Consider the following 19,297-nt stretch of genomic DNA (forward strand, 5'->3'; position numbering starts at 1 on the left):
CGCTCCTGGGCCCTCCCCCACGGGAGCCCAGAGGCCTTATACAGTTTCCTCTTGGGCCAGGGATGTGGGCAGGGGTGAGCAGTGTTGGTGGTCTCTTCCGCTCTGCAGCCTCAGGAGTGCCCACCTGACCAGGCGGTTGGGTCTCTCTCTCACCGGGTCTGGGAGCAGAGAGCTGCTGCGGGCCGGGATCCGCGGGTGTGGGCCAATAATGTTTCTCTTAATTAATCTATTTTCCTTATCTTTTGTTGATAGCCTTTTCAGAATATATTATTAACTTGAGTATATAACATGCATATTTATGAGAGATATTTTTATAAAACCTAAACAAGTGTTGCCTCTTGAAGCTAGTAGAAAATTAAATTAAGTAAAAAATGATTTCTGTATCTTATACTAAAGTAACCAAATTAGGAAAAATATATAAAAAATACTAAAAGTCAATCCAAAAAGCTATTACAGTTTCTTTTTGTTAAAAAGATTCATTGATTACTTTATTTATTTAGATTTCAATTGGGTTTCTTTTGGATATTTTATTTATTTATATTTCAAATGTTCTCCCCTTTCCTGGTTTCCCCCCTGAAAACCACCGATCCTATGCCCCCTGCATCTATGAGGATGCTCCCCCACCAACCCAACCACTCCATCCTGCCTTTCTGCCCTGGCATTCCCCTACACTGGGGGCATCAAGCTTTCACAAGACCAAGGGTCTCTCCTCCCATTGATGCCCAGCAAAGTTATCTTTTGCTACATATGTGGCTGGAGTCACAGTCGCTCCATGTGTACTTTTTGGATAGTGATTTAGTCTCTGGGAGCTCTGGGTTGTCTGATTGGTTGATATTGTTGTTCTTCCTATGGCGTTGCAAACCCCTTCAGCTCCTTCAGTCCTTCTCTAACTCCTCCATTTGGAACCCCATTCTCAGTCCAATGGTTGGCTGCTAACATCTGCCTCTGTATTTGTCATGCTCTGGCAGAGCCTTTCAAGAGACAGCTATTTCAGGTTCCTGTCAGCATGTACTTCTTGACATCTGCAATAGTGTCTGAGTTTGGTGACTGTATATGAGATGGATCCCCAAGTTTGGCAATCTCTAGACGACCTTTAGTTCAGTGTCTGCTCCACCCTTTGTCTCCATATTTCTTCCCATGAATACTTTGTTCCCCCTTTTAAGAAGGACTGAAGCATCCACAATTTGGTCTTCATTATTCTTGAGCTTCATGTGGTCTGGGAATTGTATCTTGGGTATTCCGAGGTTCCCAGTTATGCTGGGTGTTAGGAAAGATATTGTGGCCTCAACTGTGATCTTGAGTGTGTTAGACGTCCAGTGCTCCTGGTTGTGTCTGAACTCCTGGGAATTGAGCTTCCTCTGTGATCCTGTGATCCTGGGCATTTCAGAGCAACTAGGAGTACGGCTCCCTCTGGGTGTCATAGGAGTGGGTGTAGAGTCAGCACCCCAGGTCTGCTCCGGGTTCAGGTTCAAATTCTGATCCTGGATGTGTTAGAGCAACTGGGAGTCTGGCTTCTACTGGGTCTTGTGGTACTGGGCACAGAGCTAGCACTCAAGGTCTGCTCAGGGCACTGGTTCAGACTGGAAGGGACACAACACTAGCTGGACATAGGTTTCTGCATCCCTGGATCCTGGGGGACACAGTTACTCTGGGTGTTGAGGCAGATGTTGTGGCCTCTCCTGTGATCCTTGGGCGTGCTAGAGCCCCTGAAATTTGGGCTCCCTCTGGGTGTTGTGGGATTGAATGTGGAGTCAGTACCCAAGGTCTGCTCAGGGCATTGGTTCATTTTCTATTTAATGTAACGAATTCATATTTAAAGTAAATGTTGACTTACAATTTTAATTTTTGTATTCTCTTGATCACACCATATGCTGACACAAAAATGAAAGTAATTTTTATTCACCAGAAAACAAAACAAAACAAAACAAAAAACCTTGTCATAGTAATCCATGAGAAAAATTGAGAAATTAGAGGAGAGCTTCCAAGGACCCAAAGCAAAGAGTGATGTGTCTTAGCAAGATATGAAAATTTTAGGCAACCCGTCCATAACCTAACAACGTTTGTCCCCAAAGTAATACATCTGCATTTTGTAGACTTATCCTCTGTGATGCACTCTCAATATGGGCTTATATTTTTGTTCTGGGTTGGGTTTCCATAGATGACTCTGTAAATGGGTTTAAAAGGCTCTCCCGAGGTTACAGGAATACAAGATGATCATGGAGAACAGAAACAGGAGAGTAGGTGAAACTGGAAAATGTAAGAAACTTGTGAATCCAAACATTTTCAAATACTGAGTTTTCTCTTCTACTATGTCCATGTGTGGTTTGAAGATGAAAGACAAAGAGAACAGCGTATTATACAAGGAGCCATGCATCAGGGATAAGAACAGCCTGTGTGTTATCAAACTTTTTCTAATAACAGTTGGAATGAGTTTCAGTAACCGATTTTAAGTCTCTGTACTTCGTGGGATGTCATGTGCACAAGGTATACTACATAGATTGATTCAATGTGTAGGGGAAGAACATTTTACACCACGGGTAGTCTGAGAAACTAATTTTATTTATTTTAATAATTTTATTAAAGGAAACCTTATCTCCATCATGATTTCTATTGTAGAGTCTGGATTATAGCAGATGATGAGTGAAATTGTCTGATTAGGTCACATGGAAGACTGAATATTATCTAAACTCTCTTTAATGCTCAATGTTGTTCAAATTTCTTATTTAGCATTAAGATTCAAAACATTTAGAGCAAAGAAAAATATTTTATTTCCATACAGATTTTAGACATAGAAAAAGGTCATCACAGAGTGACTCCTTATGAGATAAAGGCACTTAGTTTTCAGCAATGGTCTGATGAATCCAGTTCAGGTAGTTGCAGACCTTGGTGTAGACACCAGGCTTCCCTTCCAAAGCACAGCCATCACCCCAGGAAACAATACCTTGGACTTCTCCATTGCAAACCACAGGACCACCAGAGTCATACTGAGTAACAAAGGTAAGATAGAGTTGGTTATGCCCAGAGAAATAATGGGATTCAAGATGTTCATTGATGTTTCTGGGGCTATTTTTCCAGGCTACTGATCCTCCACAAAGCATTGATTATCTCTTTAAAAAAATCTAGTTTTCAGTTTATCCAGTATCTCTATCTATATTACTTCGTTCTTTTTATGGCTCCACCTCTTTTTTCTGCAGTCATTGTGGGAGTGGTGCGCAAAAAATAAGACTGCAGAGGTCAAATGTGACTCACAAGCTTTGCCTCTTTCATAGGGACTCCACCCTACAATTCAAGGGTTCTTGGGTTTAGTTTACACAGCATCAACTCTTTGGTCCCTTGACACTTATTTATCATCATATCAAAAAGAGAAAGCACATACATTTTCTCAAAGCTCTTTTTTCCCTCCCAGAGACACAGATAGAGATTTACCATTTTCTTTTTTTATATGAGAAATATGATGGGTAAGAGAAGTAGACAATCTCATGATAGACATAGAGATAGAGATAGAGATAGGCAACAAGAACTCACCTGGCAAGAGTCCTTTCCACCTTCCAGGAAGCCGAGACAGAACATGTTGTTAGTGATCTGACGTGGGTAGGCCTTGTGACAAACAGAATCAGACAGGACTGGAGCATCCAGACACTGAAGAACAGAAGGACTCTCAACTGTAGAGTATACAGGTGAAAATCAAATTATTCATACTGACTCTGAAGATTTACTTCCTCTTTTATCTATTAAATTTTATGAGCATGTCTCTTGTTGTCGAAGCTTTAACTGGTTCTGAGGGTACCAGGCATGAATGGTGTATGCACGCGCGCGCGCGCGTACACACACAAACACACACACACACACACACACAAGCAGAAAAAGAATGTATACAGAAAAATGATATAATTTAAAAAAGAATTTATAATTTAGAAGGTTTTAGTTTGGTTTTTGTGAGATGAGGTTTCTTTGTATAACCAGCTCTGGCTGTCCTGGTCTTGCTCTGTAGAGCAGGCTGACCTCAAACTCACAGAGATCTACCTACCTCTGTCTCCCAAATGCTGGGCTTAAAGGTGTGGGTCACCATGTCTGGCTTAGAAAGCTTTTTATGGCATCTATGAATATTATTATCTTTATTTACAAAGGTACAAAGATGTACCATGGTACAAATGGGGCTTATGATGCCCTGCACTGTGAGTATATGCAGATGACTTGAAAAATAAGAGTGATCTTTCCTTTTTAGTTGTTTCTGATTCTATGAATGATGCAAAGCTCAGTCCTTATCTCTCAGACTCTGGTCTATTACACTTAGCAATGCTACCATTCTCAAGTCCAGCTCCTGTTAAACTGTGTCCCATAACCTCACTTCTAGATATCTTCTGTATCTATAGTTTTTAGCTCAAATAATCAAGATATAGTTAAACTCCTTGACATCTTCCTAAGTTCATTTTATTTTCTGTTTCCATGGGCTGATTCGTCAGAAGTTTTGTAACTTCAGGAACATTTCTCAAATGGTCAGTTCAAAGCTGTCCTCTGATTACCATATTTGAATGAGAATTTGCATTGTCATTAAGGTGCCATTCACTCCTAGTACTCATATTTACTACTTATATATCACAGAGACACTTACAGCCAAATTTCAGAACACCCCAGCCAGACACCAGGCACTCAGTACCAGCTGTCGGACAGTACTGTGGCAGAGGGATCGTAGATACTTTAGAGTTGAGGGTGGCTGGTGACTTCAACTTAATCAGCATGATGTCATTATCAACAGTCCACTTATCATAGTCAGGATGAAGAATCATCTTGGCTGCATCAATGAATTGCTCAGCACCCTCAATTTCATAAATGTTATGTTCTCCAAGACGCACCTGTAGTTGGCTGGGTTTAAGAGTTAAAAGTTTAAGTGTCATTGTTCAGCTTGTGCTTAGGCAGTCATGTTGGTGAGACTTTGTGAGTATAGCTCTGAACAGGAATGACACTAATAGACACACTAAGGTTGACTGGAAAAAGGCCCCAAAGCCTCAACACTACACAAAGAACTACAAGCAACTAAAGGACGAGCCCATCAATTGGTTAACCAATATCAAATTATCAGCTCTGAAAATATTATAGTAACATACTATACATGTACACATACTCACATCAGACAGACACACACATACACACAGACACATAGAAAACATACAAGTAGCATTATACAAACTAAGGTTGTACACATACACACACATACACACACACACATACACACACACACACACACACACACACACACACACACACACACTAAAAAAAGAGGCCATGAATTTGAAAGAAACTAATATATGGGTGGAGGGTTTCAAGGGAGGAAAGGGGGAAACCATGTAATTATAATATTAAAAATATAAGAAACAATTTAAAAAGTTTAACTATCCAATATGAATATCCTCTTCTCCAGCCCCTTCAATCATGAGCAAAAACAATACAGTCTATTTAAGCACTGGATCACTGAAGTAAGTACACATTACTATTCCTGGCACAGGTTATAGGATTCCTTCATAAGTGTCTCTGCTAGTCAAGACTCATAGTCCATCATCAGCTTATAATTCAGAGGCATAGGAATAGAAACCAAATATACTCTATAAATAATTTTCAGGTGTAAAGTTTGATGGGTTGACTGGCATTTCCTCTTCTCCTGTTGTTAGGATCCCAAAGGCAAGAGTCAGGGGGATCAAAATAAATGTAAGGAAGAGATCAAATTACTTATTTGTACTATTATACTAGAAATATGTTCTTTGTTAACCCAGCATGCTATTTTGTTATGATTGAGCTATAATTATTGGGGCTTGGGTCAATTCAGTTTCTAATTTCTTTTAAGGATCTATCATCAACATCCTCCTACATATTTAGTATAATTAAGACAGCAGTGAACTTTAAGGTTACCAACCGATATAAACATCTTTTATAATAAATCTTTCATAACAAATTAGTATTACACATAAATCTGCAAGATGACTGATGAGTCCCACAGGACCAGAACACTTTATCAAGCATCACTCTTTTGCCAAATTGAATTCGGTAAGCCTAGAAGCTAAAGTGGTTTTTAGAGCATAAAATGTGGATATCGGTTACTTACGGATGATAGCAATGAGCAGCAGACAGTACCCATTGGTCAGTGATGAGAGAGCCCCCACATATGTGAGATCCAGCATTCAGTGACACCTGGTAGGGGACAGAATGCTCCTGACAAGTGTAGCCCCCAACAATTCTGTCATCGTTATCCTCAGTGGGGAAAGCAGCTGTGAGAGAAAATTATGAACACACTATCACATGGCTCTATCATGTTATTTCATGCAACCTGAAGTTTATTTCAAACTAAGGACAAAAGAGATGACAATGTTCTTCTATACCATACGATCAAAACATGTCAATGTGATGGGTACATTTGATTGACAGCTCAACTGGTTTTGGAATTACCTGGAAGTCAAGCCTCTGTCTTTGTGAAGTTATCTCCATAGAGGTCTAATTGCAGAAGGAAGACTTACTCGAAACCTAGGTTGCACCCTTCCGTGGGGTGAACAACATGGGAAGGAGGGAGCATGACAGCACCAGCTCTGTCGGTTTCTCTGCTTCCTGACTGCCAGTATCATAGAGCGCCTGCCCATCTACCACCACTATTAGGAGTCATCCCCAGGACCACTTCCTTAAGAAACTTGACTATATCCTCTTCAACCTCAGACAAAATATTTCTGTCTTTAAGTGGTGTTTGGTTTTTGTAACAATACTGAGTAGCCAATATAACTAGCTTTAGATAATCTTTTTGATTATTCATTATTCTGCACCTTGAATATTGACCCTTATATAATGGTGAATAACCATGTACTTTTAAAATATATGCATTCTTTGATTAATCTGGCCTGTTCATCATATAAATTCATGTATATTATATGAATTTATATTTATTCATGTATACATTCATGAGCACATACATATAATTCATATACTTACCCACAGATTTATACAAATCAGAGGAACTTTGGAAAATAAATGTCTTCCTACCACCACTCAAGATCTAATCACTTAAAAGCATAGAATGCTTTGTGGTATGCTCATTGGGCACAGTCCGTTGTGCAAGCATGAAGATCTGAGTTAGCTCTTTTAGCATCCTCATAAAAGATATGGTAACATGTTCTATAGTCCCAATGCTGGGTTGGGAGGAGAGCAACTGGAGAAAGGGATAACTGAGCTTATTGGACAGTCACTTAAGCAGAAAATAGAAAAATTAAATTCAGTGAGAGTTCCTGTGTCAAAAAATATAATGTAGAGGACAACAGAGAAAGAGATATGACATTGACATCTTGTCTTCACATTCACAGGTGAGCCCACTAATACACACACATACACACACACACACACACACACACACACACACACACACACACCACAAGGGGAATCTTTGTAATAGTTGTCGTTGTCCTGGTGTATTATATGGTAGTTGATAACTTGTTAGAATGAAAAAAGCTATCTCTAAGTTATTAGAAAGGGAAAAATTAAAGCCATAGCTATAAAGAAATGACAGCTTTGAATATTCAATCTACTTCGTTCTTGGAATCTAACATGAACTTTTCATACCATTTCCCTAAATATGAATTCTAGCCTAACAGGGATCTGAGTTTTAGGACAGTATAAACTATATGGTAAGGTATTCATTTCATCAAAACAACACCCTCATGTACCCAGAGACAAATGATAAAAATCTATTTGAACCCTTTTCATTATTATCTGGCTATCCTTCGAACATCAAGTGATTCATTCAGCATTTTCATATTTACTGTCTGTTGAGATTTCTCATAGCCCCATATGAATTTTATTAAATTATAAAATTTATTCTGATAATTTAAACCATTTTAGTATTATTAAAATTTAATTAGTAGTATTAAATGTTTATTTTCTATCACAGCTGCATAACGTGTGAATTTATATTAGAGAGATTTCACTTAAAATTGTCTTAAAACACAGTCCAAGACTTTTATCAATCAGAAATAAAATATTTCATTTATTGCAATTTCTTGGATAGATAACTACACCCCCAGTGTTCAGCACACTCAGACTTTTGCTATCACTGCCCTTTCAAGGAGTACAGATTAGATTAGTTTCAGTTATTAGTTATGAATTCTTACAAGTTAGTATAAGCATTTGTGTTTTTATGGAGAGATATGTCTTTGTGATCTCTCTCTCTCTCTCTCTCTCTCTCTCTCTCTCGTGTGTGTGTGTGTGTGTGTGTGTGTGTGTGTGTGTGTGTGTGTGTGTGTGTGTACTACCTTTTCCTTTTCTCCCAAATTCCTGGAATTTACAAAAACGTTCAAAACACCTTGCTTTATTATGAGACCTCTGAATTAATTCTCAACACTATGAGTTTCCTCCAACAAGTGAGATTTAATCATTAACAAACATGGGAACTATATACTCACATCTCTACTTTTTAATCTCCTTGCTTGCATCCCTCATAAGCAATAAGACTTGTTGATTTTCCCAACAAAAATGCCTACGTATAAAGACACTTGCAGATTCATTAATTTGAAAGACTCACCGACAGTTCCTAGGAGTGTAAAGAAAATGCAAATCTTCATGGTTGCTCCTTGGGTCTGTACCAGGCAATAAGAAAAAGGCATTTCTCTTGGGTTGTTATACCTCTACATCTGTCCATGACATCCATGTTCTTAGGTGCCAAAAAGTGATTTCACTGGAAAGTAACACATCTAAATTTAGAGTTCTATTTTGTGAAAGGTGAAGTAATATTCAAGACATAACATTTTCCGTGAAAGTTATGAGAATGGAAGTTTCAAACACACCTGGTGGGAATTGTTCCTCCTAAAAGAAAATATGTTAGTATGAGGTCACAGATTACAGCTACAAGTTTCCAGATTCTCAGCCAAATATCTTGACAGTTTTTTTTCTAACAAGTGAACAATTTTCCAAGGGTCTCTCATAAATCCCAATTCTTGGTATATTGGTTGTTTTGTCTTAGAGTAGTACACATACATGACAATTGCCATTATTAATATGACAAATTGTTCTTCTGGTGTAAGTCATAGTTTTAGATTTAAAACGTAGTAGGTTAAGAAGCAAATCAAAGTAATAATGCCATTTCAATTATCTAAACCTAACCATCTGTAAGGGATGTAGAAATCACATTAACATGGAGTTTTACTATTCCTGAAATCAGTGATGTAGTGATTTCAAGACAAGTAAACAAGAAAAAAAAATAGTGAGTGGAAAATTCTAGAAGTGAATAATTCTTAAGTTTGAAATAATAAGGTCCATTCATACTTGGACATGCCATTAGTTCTTGAGTATGAGGTAGAGGTGGGGGGGGGTGGGATAAAGAATTTGAGTCATCACAAGTTCAAGGCCAACTTGTAGCATGACCTTCTTTCAAAACAACATTATTAGGTGGAGGGACCCTCTAGAATGTGTTAGAGACCTGGGAGGTGAGATGGCTTAGATGAAGGGCCAAACAGGGGAGAGGGAACCTGTAGAGTCTACCTCTAGTAGAAAGACAGGGCATCAAGTGAAGGGATAGTTTGCCATCCGACAGTCCAAAACTCTGACCCAGAATTGTTCCTGTCTAAAAGAACTGCAGGGACAAAGAATGACAAAGAGATTAAGGGAAAGGATATCCAATGACAGACCCAACTTGAGATCCATCTCAAGGGGAGGATCCAATACCTGACACTATCACTTATGCTATGGTGTGCTTACAGACAAGAGCCTAGCATGGCTGACCTCTGAGAGGCCCAACAAGCAGCTGAAAGAGTCAAACACAGATACACCCAAAGAATGAACTGAAGTTGGGGACATGTGTGGCTGAATTAGGAAAAGACTAGAAGAAGCTGAGGAGGAGGGCAACCCTATTGGAAAACCAGCAGTCTCAACTGACCAGGACCCATGAGATCTCTCAGAAACTGAGCCATTAATCAGGCACATACACTAGCTGGTCCAAGGCCCCTGACACATACCCAGCAGAGAACTGCCTAGTCTGGCCTCACTGAAAGAAGACACACCTAAGCCTCTAGAGAGTTTAGGCCCTAGGGAGTGGGGAGGCCTGGAAGGGGTGGGGTAGGGTGGGTACATCATCTTGGAGACACAGTGGAGGAGGAATGGAATGAGGAACTCTGGGAGGGTAGACCTGGAGGGGGTTAGGGACTAGAGTGTAAAAAAATAAAATTAAACAAACAAAACATAGTTACAATAAATTCCAGTATTATTATTTTATTGAAAGTTACTACTGTTGGTTTTTTATTTAATAATATATATATTACTATATATATTATTAAATAAAATTAATATTATATATAATATATTATATATTATAAATATTATATTATATTATATATAATTAAATATAAAATTATATTATAATATAAATAAATTATATATAATATATATTATATATATATAAAATTAAATTCTATGTGAGGCTTTTTTTTTATTTGCCTTGTCATGCATTTAGTGAAGGTCCTGAAATATATCCTTCATGGGTAAAGTTATGAGTGCATTATAAGTTCCCTGAATTATTCTCCTGATAGCTATATGAGATTCCTATTAAACTCATTAAATTAAAGATAGACACATAAAATACCAAAGCATTAGGGGGCTGTATTAACAGCACATAGTAAGCACTGGTAGAGTCAGTCTGGCAAGAGCACATATAGAATCTCTGTCTCTACCATGGATGAAATTCAATGCATGAGTTTCACACAAAGTCATTTTGTCCAAACCAATAAATCTACTGTTGTTTCTGTTGTTTTAATGCCTGAGTGCCTGAGACTTTCATACATATAAAATGAAACATGATCATATACATTCATGATTTCTCCCCTTCAGCTCCTTCTAAATCTCCTTCAAATTGGCCCCCTCCCAACTTGATTTCTTCTTGCTTTTAAATGTACTTATTTTACGTGTGTGTGTGTGTGTGTGTGTGTGTGTGTGTGTGTGAGAGAGAGAGAGAGAGAGAGAGAGAGAGAGAGAGAGAGAGAGAGGAGGCGGCGTACTTGAGCACCACATACAGCCTCATACTTACAGAGGCAGAAGAAAGCATTTGATGCCCTGGAGATGGAGTTAGCAAGTGGTTGTGAGCCACTCTATGAGGGAGCCAGAAACTGAACCTAAGGTTTTGGAAAGAGTATTAATATGCACACTTATTCACTGAACCATCTCTCCACTTAGCCCACTAGGTCCAGTAAGTGATCCCCATGTGTTTATAAGACCAGCCACGGGAGCATGAGAACTCTACTAGTGACCACACAATAAAAAATAAAAGAATTTTCCTCTAATAGTCTCCATAGTAAGGAATAGGGCTTGGAGATTAGCTCCTCAATTTTTGCCTTGAATTTGTCTTGCTTGATCTTACGAAGGTATTGTGGGTTGATGAGTATGACAGCTGGGTTATGTTCATAATACACTTCATAGCACTTTTCCCCATGATCCAGCTCTTATATTTCTGTTTCTTCTTCCTGAGCTATGGTGGTGGTAGTGGTGGTGTTTGTGGTGGTGGTGGTGTGGTGTGGTGTGGTGTGATGCTGGCTGTAGTGATATGAAAAATACCTCTTAGTCTAAGCACTCTGAACAATTATGAGTCTCTTTACTGACTGCTCCCATTAAAAAAAGAAACTTCTATGATCAATTCTGTGAATGGCATATCTATGGGTATAAACTAATACTCCAAAAGCTATTTGACAACATGACAATTTAGCAAAATGTACTAGAAGGCTCTATTCTAGGATCTATTCCTAGCCATCCATGAACATTTGACTAGAATTGCTGTGGCACTTGGTTCCCAGTTGAAAGGCACCCTGGTTCCCAGTTGAACTAGAGGGATGGTAGGAGTTTCTGCTGAGTCCCAGGAAAGGAGGCCAGTCACTAGCCCGCAGCCCTTCATAGATTTGTGGCCATCAGTCACATAAGGGAAACCCCCCATCCCCTCTACCGGTAGAGGATGTGATCACAGGTCACATAGGCTCCAGACAAATCTCTATTATAATGAGGAACCTAAAGGCTTTGTGGGTTTAGCTATCACCTTTCCTTCCCAGACATTCCTCTCTGCAAAAGGTATTTAATCTCAGGCCCACTCTGAGAAGTGGGGTACGGTTTTACTCACCCACTTTCTACCATGACAATAAACGCCTTAAAACCACAGACAGTTTCTTTTCATCAGGATGTGCTGTGGGGAACTACAGAGAAGGCCTTTGCCTACAGAGCCGCCCTCTAATCTCCTGAAGAAAGCCTCCTTGCACTCCAAGCTGTGGTTGCCACCAAGCCTGCAACCTAAAGCCACAGACCAGCCAAAGACTCTTCCCTGAGGGACCAGCCGTAGCATCCTCTTTTTTTCCCCCCTCGGCCTTGGGAAAGATCCAGCCCTGCAGGCCCCCATTCTGTACTCAGCTATTCCGCAGCATCCCAGTGGTACCTAGATGCCCAAGAACCTGAGAACCAGATGGCAAGGCCTCCTTACAGGCCCAGGGACCCCGAGCCAGCTCAGGCTGTGTTGCTCACCACAGATTGCACTTCCCCACCCCAGAGCGGTATCCCACAGATTTCCCGCAGTCTAGCAAGGTCTGGTTCTCTGAGCTCAGCCTGAGTCCTGTGACAAAGGGGCCTCAGGACTCCAAATGACCCTACAAATGGCGTCACTTATAAACCTACAAATTACCAAGTCAGGAATGAAAATCTCCTCACTTTGGAGGAGGCCTAAAATCCAATGAGAATGCTATTGTTACCCATAAGAACAGTTGTACCACTATTACCACTATTACAGTAGTTGGTACCTTTTGCCTAGGAGACTGGTATTGTAGCATGTACGGTACCACACAAGGTAAGACCATTGATATCATCTACCTACTGCCTCTAGTCTATGGAATGATGTTACACACACACACACACACACACACACACACACACACACACACACACAATCCTAACAGACATGGCATATAATAAAGTATCAGAATTCCTGGACCAACTGTTTCTTGGCCCAGGAGAATATAAGAAACCACAATTTCACATGCTTATCATGAATTCCATCATGTTGTTCCTGCCTTGACAAAAGAAAAGCCCCCTGAAACTGTCAGTCATATTAATTTCTCAATTAAGACATTTTTGTTAAGTGGTTGGTCATAATGACATTTTAAATATTTAATATTTGAGTGGTTTCAGTAGAAAAATAAGCATGCTGTTCTCGGGCTTTTGGAACTGGTTTGTAGGACAAATGTAGGTAAATTTAGAGATGAACAGTAGAGTATATTCTGAACATTGGAAGCAGAGCCCTATGGGAGGTTCTAGTGTTAGGTCTAAAACACCAGAATGTTGACAGAAATGGAGATAGTAGAGACTGCAGAGATCTTTAGGAAAAGGCTAGCATTTCACAGAACATGGAGCAGTATCAGATTCTATTCAGGAAGCTTGTGAATGGGCTACCCATAAAGATGAGGTAGAAAATCCAAGTTATAATAAAGACCTTAGAGGAGCAAGGATTAGATTCTCTGCTCAGAAAAGCTGGAGGCTTTGAGTTGCATCTACCTGAGAATATGGACAGTGTGTGGCAAGGTCACAGGGTGGGGTTGTCTAAGCCTCTCTGAGCTCAGATGATATCAGCATGTGCGTCAGACACTTCAAAAAAGCCTTGTGATTTAATGCTTATTCTTTAGAGTTGTGTTGTTACTCTGGTTCATTGATTCCTTTAGTAATGGAAATGTGTACTTTGAATCATTTTATATTGGAAACATGTATCTTCTTGTGAATTTGTAGGAGCTTAGAGCTATGCTTATCTCGAGTCTCAGAAGGATTTAGAACTAGGTCTTTTGAAAATGTTTGGAACTGTTAAATTAGTGAAAACTACAGAAATATGAGAAATTGGGCTGGTTTTTGAAGCCATGTAGTATAGAATTTTTGATGGCAGCTAGAGCTAAGAACGTAGACTTTTTTCTTATCCCTAAGGATATGAGATATAGTTTATATCAATGTGTTATGCCTCAATCCCATTGCATCCCTAATTTCCCTTGATTATTCCAGATAATCTCACATTTTTATAGAATATTCTACAAGAAATATTTAATTTGGTGATGCATGACAAGATTGTGGGTAAAGGAAATCAGATGAAGAAATGTGACTTTTCTCACTATGCAGACTGAAATAAAACAACTAGGGGAATATGGCAAAAGACAGATGTCTTTACTTTTCAAGAGTGTTCATTAATTACTTTTATCATTGTTTTGACAAAACACCCAAATGAAACAATTTATGAAAGGTAGGTATTTTTGCATGTGAAAAGTTCTCAGAGAGAACTTTCCCTCGGGAAGGAGACCCTCAAGCCCATTGACCAGACCGAGACCACTGGATGCAATCAGCAAGTGGGTTTATTATCAGGATACACAGGCACCTGTGGGAGCTTCAGTCAACTCGGGGGACTGGCGTGCCCTGCGGAACCAGGGACGGGTTTTTTATAGGGTTCTGGGGAGCAGAAGCAAGCATACAGAAGCAGATGCATGGTTACAGGGACATAATTGGTGGATTCTAATGAGGCGAGGGTTCAGCCCGGGGGCAAGTTCCCTGGCCACCTTCCTGGAACATGACGGCTGACTCAGCCCTCCACTAGGGTGTGGGACCTCTCCTGGGGCTTTTCATTTCTCCCTTTTGTTGTCAGGCGCTAAACTACAAACATACTGTTTGGCAGCTGCTCTGAGTGTTCTGACCCTTCCCTGAACCAGTCATCTAAGTACAGCCTTGCAAAATGGCATTACTGCTGCTAAGCCGGGGTCTCTCACACGTATTTTGAGAAAATAGTGAATCATGGTAGGAAAGCATCCTGCCAGATCATGAGGTTGATGGACACATTGTATCTAGAGTCAGGCACCATAGAGAGATACAAACTTATACAGCTAGCTGTGTCCTTTGCATACATTCTTGGCCCAAATCCAATTAATAGCTTTTGCTCAAATTAAATGGCTTTGCTCAGATTTGCTTCCTCTCCTTAATTAACCAAAGTTAGAAAATACTTTGTAGAATTACACAGAGATTTATTTCCAAGTTGATCCAAGATCCTGTCAAGTTCAATATCAATAAAACTGTCACATATTGAGAGTGAAGTAACTGTCATTAAATGTTTTCAGTCATTAAAACAATCTTTTGTCTTCAGAAGAGTTAGTTTCTTGAATTTGAAATAAATGATTAAAAAAGGTTTCTAGGAATAAAAGTGTCTAGTGTTTGGCATATTTTAGGTAACTTTACGGAGTTAAATTGATCTTAAGCACATATAGGTGTATATTTTTGTTTTTTAAATATTTTTTATCTTTTTTATTGAATATTTAATTATTTACATTTCAAATGTTATCCCCTTTCCCAGTTTCCCCTCCGGAACACCCTATACCAATGCCCCTCCCCTGCTTCTATGAAGGTGCTCCCCATCCACCTACTCACTCCTGCCTCTCTGTCCTGGCATTTCCTTACAAAGGCATCAAACCTTCACAGGACCAAGGGCCTCTCCTCCTATCGATGTCAAACAAAGTCATCCTCTGCTACATATGCCCCTGGAGCCATGGGTCAGTCCATGTGTACTCTTTGTTGGTGGTTTACTCCCTGCAAGCTTTGGGGAATCTGGTACATTGATATTGTTGTTCTTACTATGGGGTTGTAAACTCCTTCAGCTCCTTCAGTCCTTTCTCTAATTCTTTCATTGGGGACCCAATGGTTGGCTGAGAGCATCCTCCTTTGTATTTATAAGGCTCAGGCAGAGGCTCTCAAGAGACAGCTTTATCAAGCTCCTGTCAAAACACTTCTTGGCATCCACATTATTGTATGGGTTTGGTATCTGTATATGGGATGGATTCCACAGGTGGGTCAGTCTTTGGATGGCTTTTCCTTCAGTCTGCTCCACACATTCTCTTTGTATTTCTTCCCTTAAGTATTTTGTTCCCCCTTCTAAGAAGGACTGAAGCATCCAGACTGTGGTATTCCTTCTTCTTGAGCTTCACGTTGTCTGTGAATTGTATTTTGAATATTCTTAGCTTTTGGGCTAATATCTACTTATCAGTGAGTACATACCATGTGTCTTCTTTTGTGACTGGGTTACCTTACTCAGGATGATATTTTCTAATTCCATCCATTTTCATTAGAATTTCATGAAATTACTGTTTTTAATAACTGAGTAGTACTCCATTGTGTAAATATACCATATTGTCTGTATCCATTCTTCTGTTGAAGGACATCTGGGTTCTTTCCAGCCTCTGGCTATTATAAATAATCTGATATGAACATAGTGGAGCTGTGTCCTTGTTATATGTTGGAGTTTTGGTTATATGTCCAGGAGTGGTATTGCTGGCTCCTCAGGTAGTACTACATACAATTTTCTGAGGAACTGCCAGATTGATTTCCAGAATGGTTGTACCAGCTTACAATCGCACCAACAATGGAGGAGTGTTCCTCTTTCTCCACATCCTCCTTTGCATCTGCTGTCACCTGAGTTTTTGCTCTTAGCCATTCTGACTGGTGTGAGCTGGAATCTCAGGGTTGTTTTGATTTGCATTTCCCTGATGACTAAGGATGTTAAACATTTCTTTGGGTGCTTCTCAGCCATTCAGTATTCCTCAGTTGAAAATTCTTTGTTTAGCTCCATATCCCATTTTAAATAGAGTTATTTGGTTCTCTGGAGTCTAACTTCTTGAGTTCTTTGTATATTTTGGATATTAGCCCTTCATCAGATGTAGGATTGGGAAAGATCTTTTCCCAATATATTGATGCCATGTTGTCCTAGTGACAGTGTCCTTTGCCTTACAGAAGCTTTGCAATTTTATGAGGTCCCAATTGTTGATTCTTGATCTTAGAGCAGAAGCCATTGGTTTTCTGTTCAGGAAAAATTTCCCTATGCCCACGTGTTTGAGGCTTTTCCCCACTTTCTCTTCTCTTAGTTTCATTGTATCTGTTTTTATGTGGAAGTCCTTGATCTACTTGGACTTGAGCTTTGTACGAGGTGATAAGAATGGATTGATTTGCATTTTTCTACTAGCTGACTGCCAGTTGAACCAGTACCATTTGGTGAAAATTCTACCTTTTCCCCCACTGGATGGTTTTAACTCCTTTGTCAAAGATCAAGTGACCATAGGTGTGTGGGTTTATTTCTGGGTCTTCAGTTCTATTGCATTGATCTACCTGCCTGTCCCTGTATTAATATCATACACTTTTTCTTAAATCACTATTGCTCTGTAAATACAGCTTCAGACAAGGGATGGTGATTCTCCTAGAAGTTCTTTTGTTATTGAGAATAGTTTTCGCTATCCTAGGTTTTTTGTTATTCCAAATATATTTGCAAATTGCTCTTTCTAACTCTATGTAGAACTGAGTGGAATTTTGATGGGGATTTCATTGAATCTGTAGATTGCTTTCAGCAAGATAAACATTTTTACTATATCAATCTTGCCAATGCATGAGCATGGGAGGTCTTTCCATCTTCTGAGATCTTCTTCAATTTCTTTCTTCAGAGACTTGAATACAGATATTTCACTTGCTTGGTTAGAGTCAAACCAAGATATTTTATGTTATTTGGGACTATTGTGTAGGGTGTCATTTCCCTAATTTCTTTCTCAGCCTATTTATCCTTTGAGTAGAGGAAGGCTACTGATTTGTTTGAGTTTATTTTATATCCAGCCAATTTGCTGAAGTTGTTTATCAGGTATAGGAGTTCTCTGGTGAATATTTTAGGGTCACTCAAGTATATTATCATATCATCTGCAAATAGGGATATTTTGATTTCTTCCTTTCCAATTTTTATCCCTTTGACCTTCTTCTGTTCATTTGCCCTGGCTAGGATTTTGAGTACTATATTGAATATGTAGAAAGAGAATGGGCAGGTTTGTTTAGACCCTGTTACAAAGAATCAACAAAACCACAAGCTGGCTCTTTGAGAAAATCAACAACAACCCTTAACCAGACTAACCTGAGGGCACAGAGACAGTATTGAAATTAACAAAATCAGAAATGAAAAGGGAGACATAACAACAGAAACTGAGGAATTCCAAAAAAATCATTAGATTCTACTATAAAAGCCTATACTCAACAAAACTGGAAAATCTGGGTAAAATGGATAATTTTTGAGACAGATACCAGGTACCAAAGTTAAATCAGGATCAGATAAACCATCTGAACATTCCCATAACCTCTAAAGAAATAGAGGCACTCATTAGAAGACTCCCAGCCAAAAAAACCCAGGACCAGATGGGTTTAGTGCAGAATTGTATCAGACCTTCAAAGAAGACTTAATACCAATACTCCTAAAACTATCATAGAAAACAGAAGCAAAAGGAACAGTACCCAATTCGTTCTATGAAGCCACAATTATGCTCATACCAAAGTCACACAAAAACCCAACAAAGAAAGCAAACTTCAGACCAATTTCACTTATAAATATAGATGCAAACATACTCAGTAAAATTCTCACAAACACAAGAACACATCAAAACAATCATCCATCATGATCAAGTAGGCTTCATCACAGGGATGCAGGGGTGGTTCTACTATATATGGAAATCCATCAATGTCGTCCACTATATAAACTAACTCAAAGAAAAAAAAAAACATGATCATTTCATTATATGCTGAGAAAGCATTTGGCAAAATTCAACACCCCTTCATGACAAAAGTCTTGGAACTATCAAGAATTCAAGACCTATATCTAAACCTAGTAAAAGTAATATATAGTAAACAGGAAGTATGCAATCCTTTATGATCTCTTTCAGGAGCTTCATAGACAGCTGAACTTGCTTTGTGTCGCTGAGGGGATTTTTTTCACTTGTGCTTTTGATCCATTAGCATTCCTTCTCCCCATTGAAAATTTAATGATAGTGAAGAAAAATGAGAAGTGTCCTTGTGCTTTCAAGCTTGGATCTGAATTTCTTTTTAATCATTGCAGCCTGAGCTGCCTAATACAATATGTTTCTTTTTCTTGTCTTCAAGGATATAGTTTTTGTTCCTAAACTTTTCCACTCTTCCATTTATTTCACTCTGCATTGACTCAAGTTTATTATGTCTTTAATTTTCCTTGATAATTCTGGTTAATCACAGGGAGCATTTGAAGCATCTTCTACAACACATATTTGGTTTAGTGATCCATGACTAAATAGTGATTGGTAGAAAGCATGTGTGGAAATGTGGTTGTTTCTCACTCTGCAGTCTGTGCTAAAACACAGATGACAGTTCTGTACCCAGAGGAATATGACAGTAGAGGGCTGAACCTACATTGTGAAAACTTAAATGATTCATTTTTGTTTGCATATAGCTTTAATTTATA

At 39.0% G+C, this 19,297-nt stretch overlaps 1 protein-coding gene across 1 annotated transcript; it reads right to left on the reverse strand.

Moving 5' to 3' along the window:
- Positions 1 to 2,676: 2,676 nt before the first annotated feature.
- On the reverse strand, positions 2,677 to 8,622 carry Prss3bl1 (protease, serine, 3B like 1). The gene is made up of 5 exons (NM_001107856.1): positions 8,552 to 8,622; positions 6,098 to 6,260; positions 4,613 to 4,863; positions 3,526 to 3,662; positions 2,677 to 2,984 (listed from the first exon to the last, which is right to left on the reverse strand). Exons 1-5 carry the CDS (start codon positions 8,589 to 8,591, stop codon positions 2,835 to 2,837), a joined length of 741 nt encoding a protein of 246 aa, NP_001101326.1. The 5' UTR covers positions 8,592 to 8,622; the 3' UTR covers positions 2,677 to 2,834.
- Positions 8,623 to 19,297: the final 10,675 nt, after the last annotated feature.

This window comes from Rattus norvegicus, chromosome 4 (assembly GCF_036323735.1).
Source record: "Rattus norvegicus strain BN/NHsdMcwi chromosome 4, GRCr8, whole genome shotgun sequence".
NCBI classification, from domain to species: domain Eukaryota; kingdom Metazoa; phylum Chordata; class Mammalia; order Rodentia; family Muridae; genus Rattus; species Rattus norvegicus.

Coding starts and splice junctions, on each gene's coding strand:
- Prss3bl1 (NM_001107856.1), bottom strand. CDS start 8,591: ATGAAGATTTGCATTTTCTTTACACTCCTAGGAACTGTCG. Junction 6,261..8,551: donor TACACTCCTAGGAACTGTCG/GTGAGTCTTTCA, acceptor TTTCTCTCACAG/CTGCTTTCCCCACTGAGGAT. Junction 4,864..6,097: donor GCTGCTCATTGCTATCATCC/GTAAGTAACCGA, acceptor TCTTAAACCCAG/CCAACTACAGGTGCGTCTTG.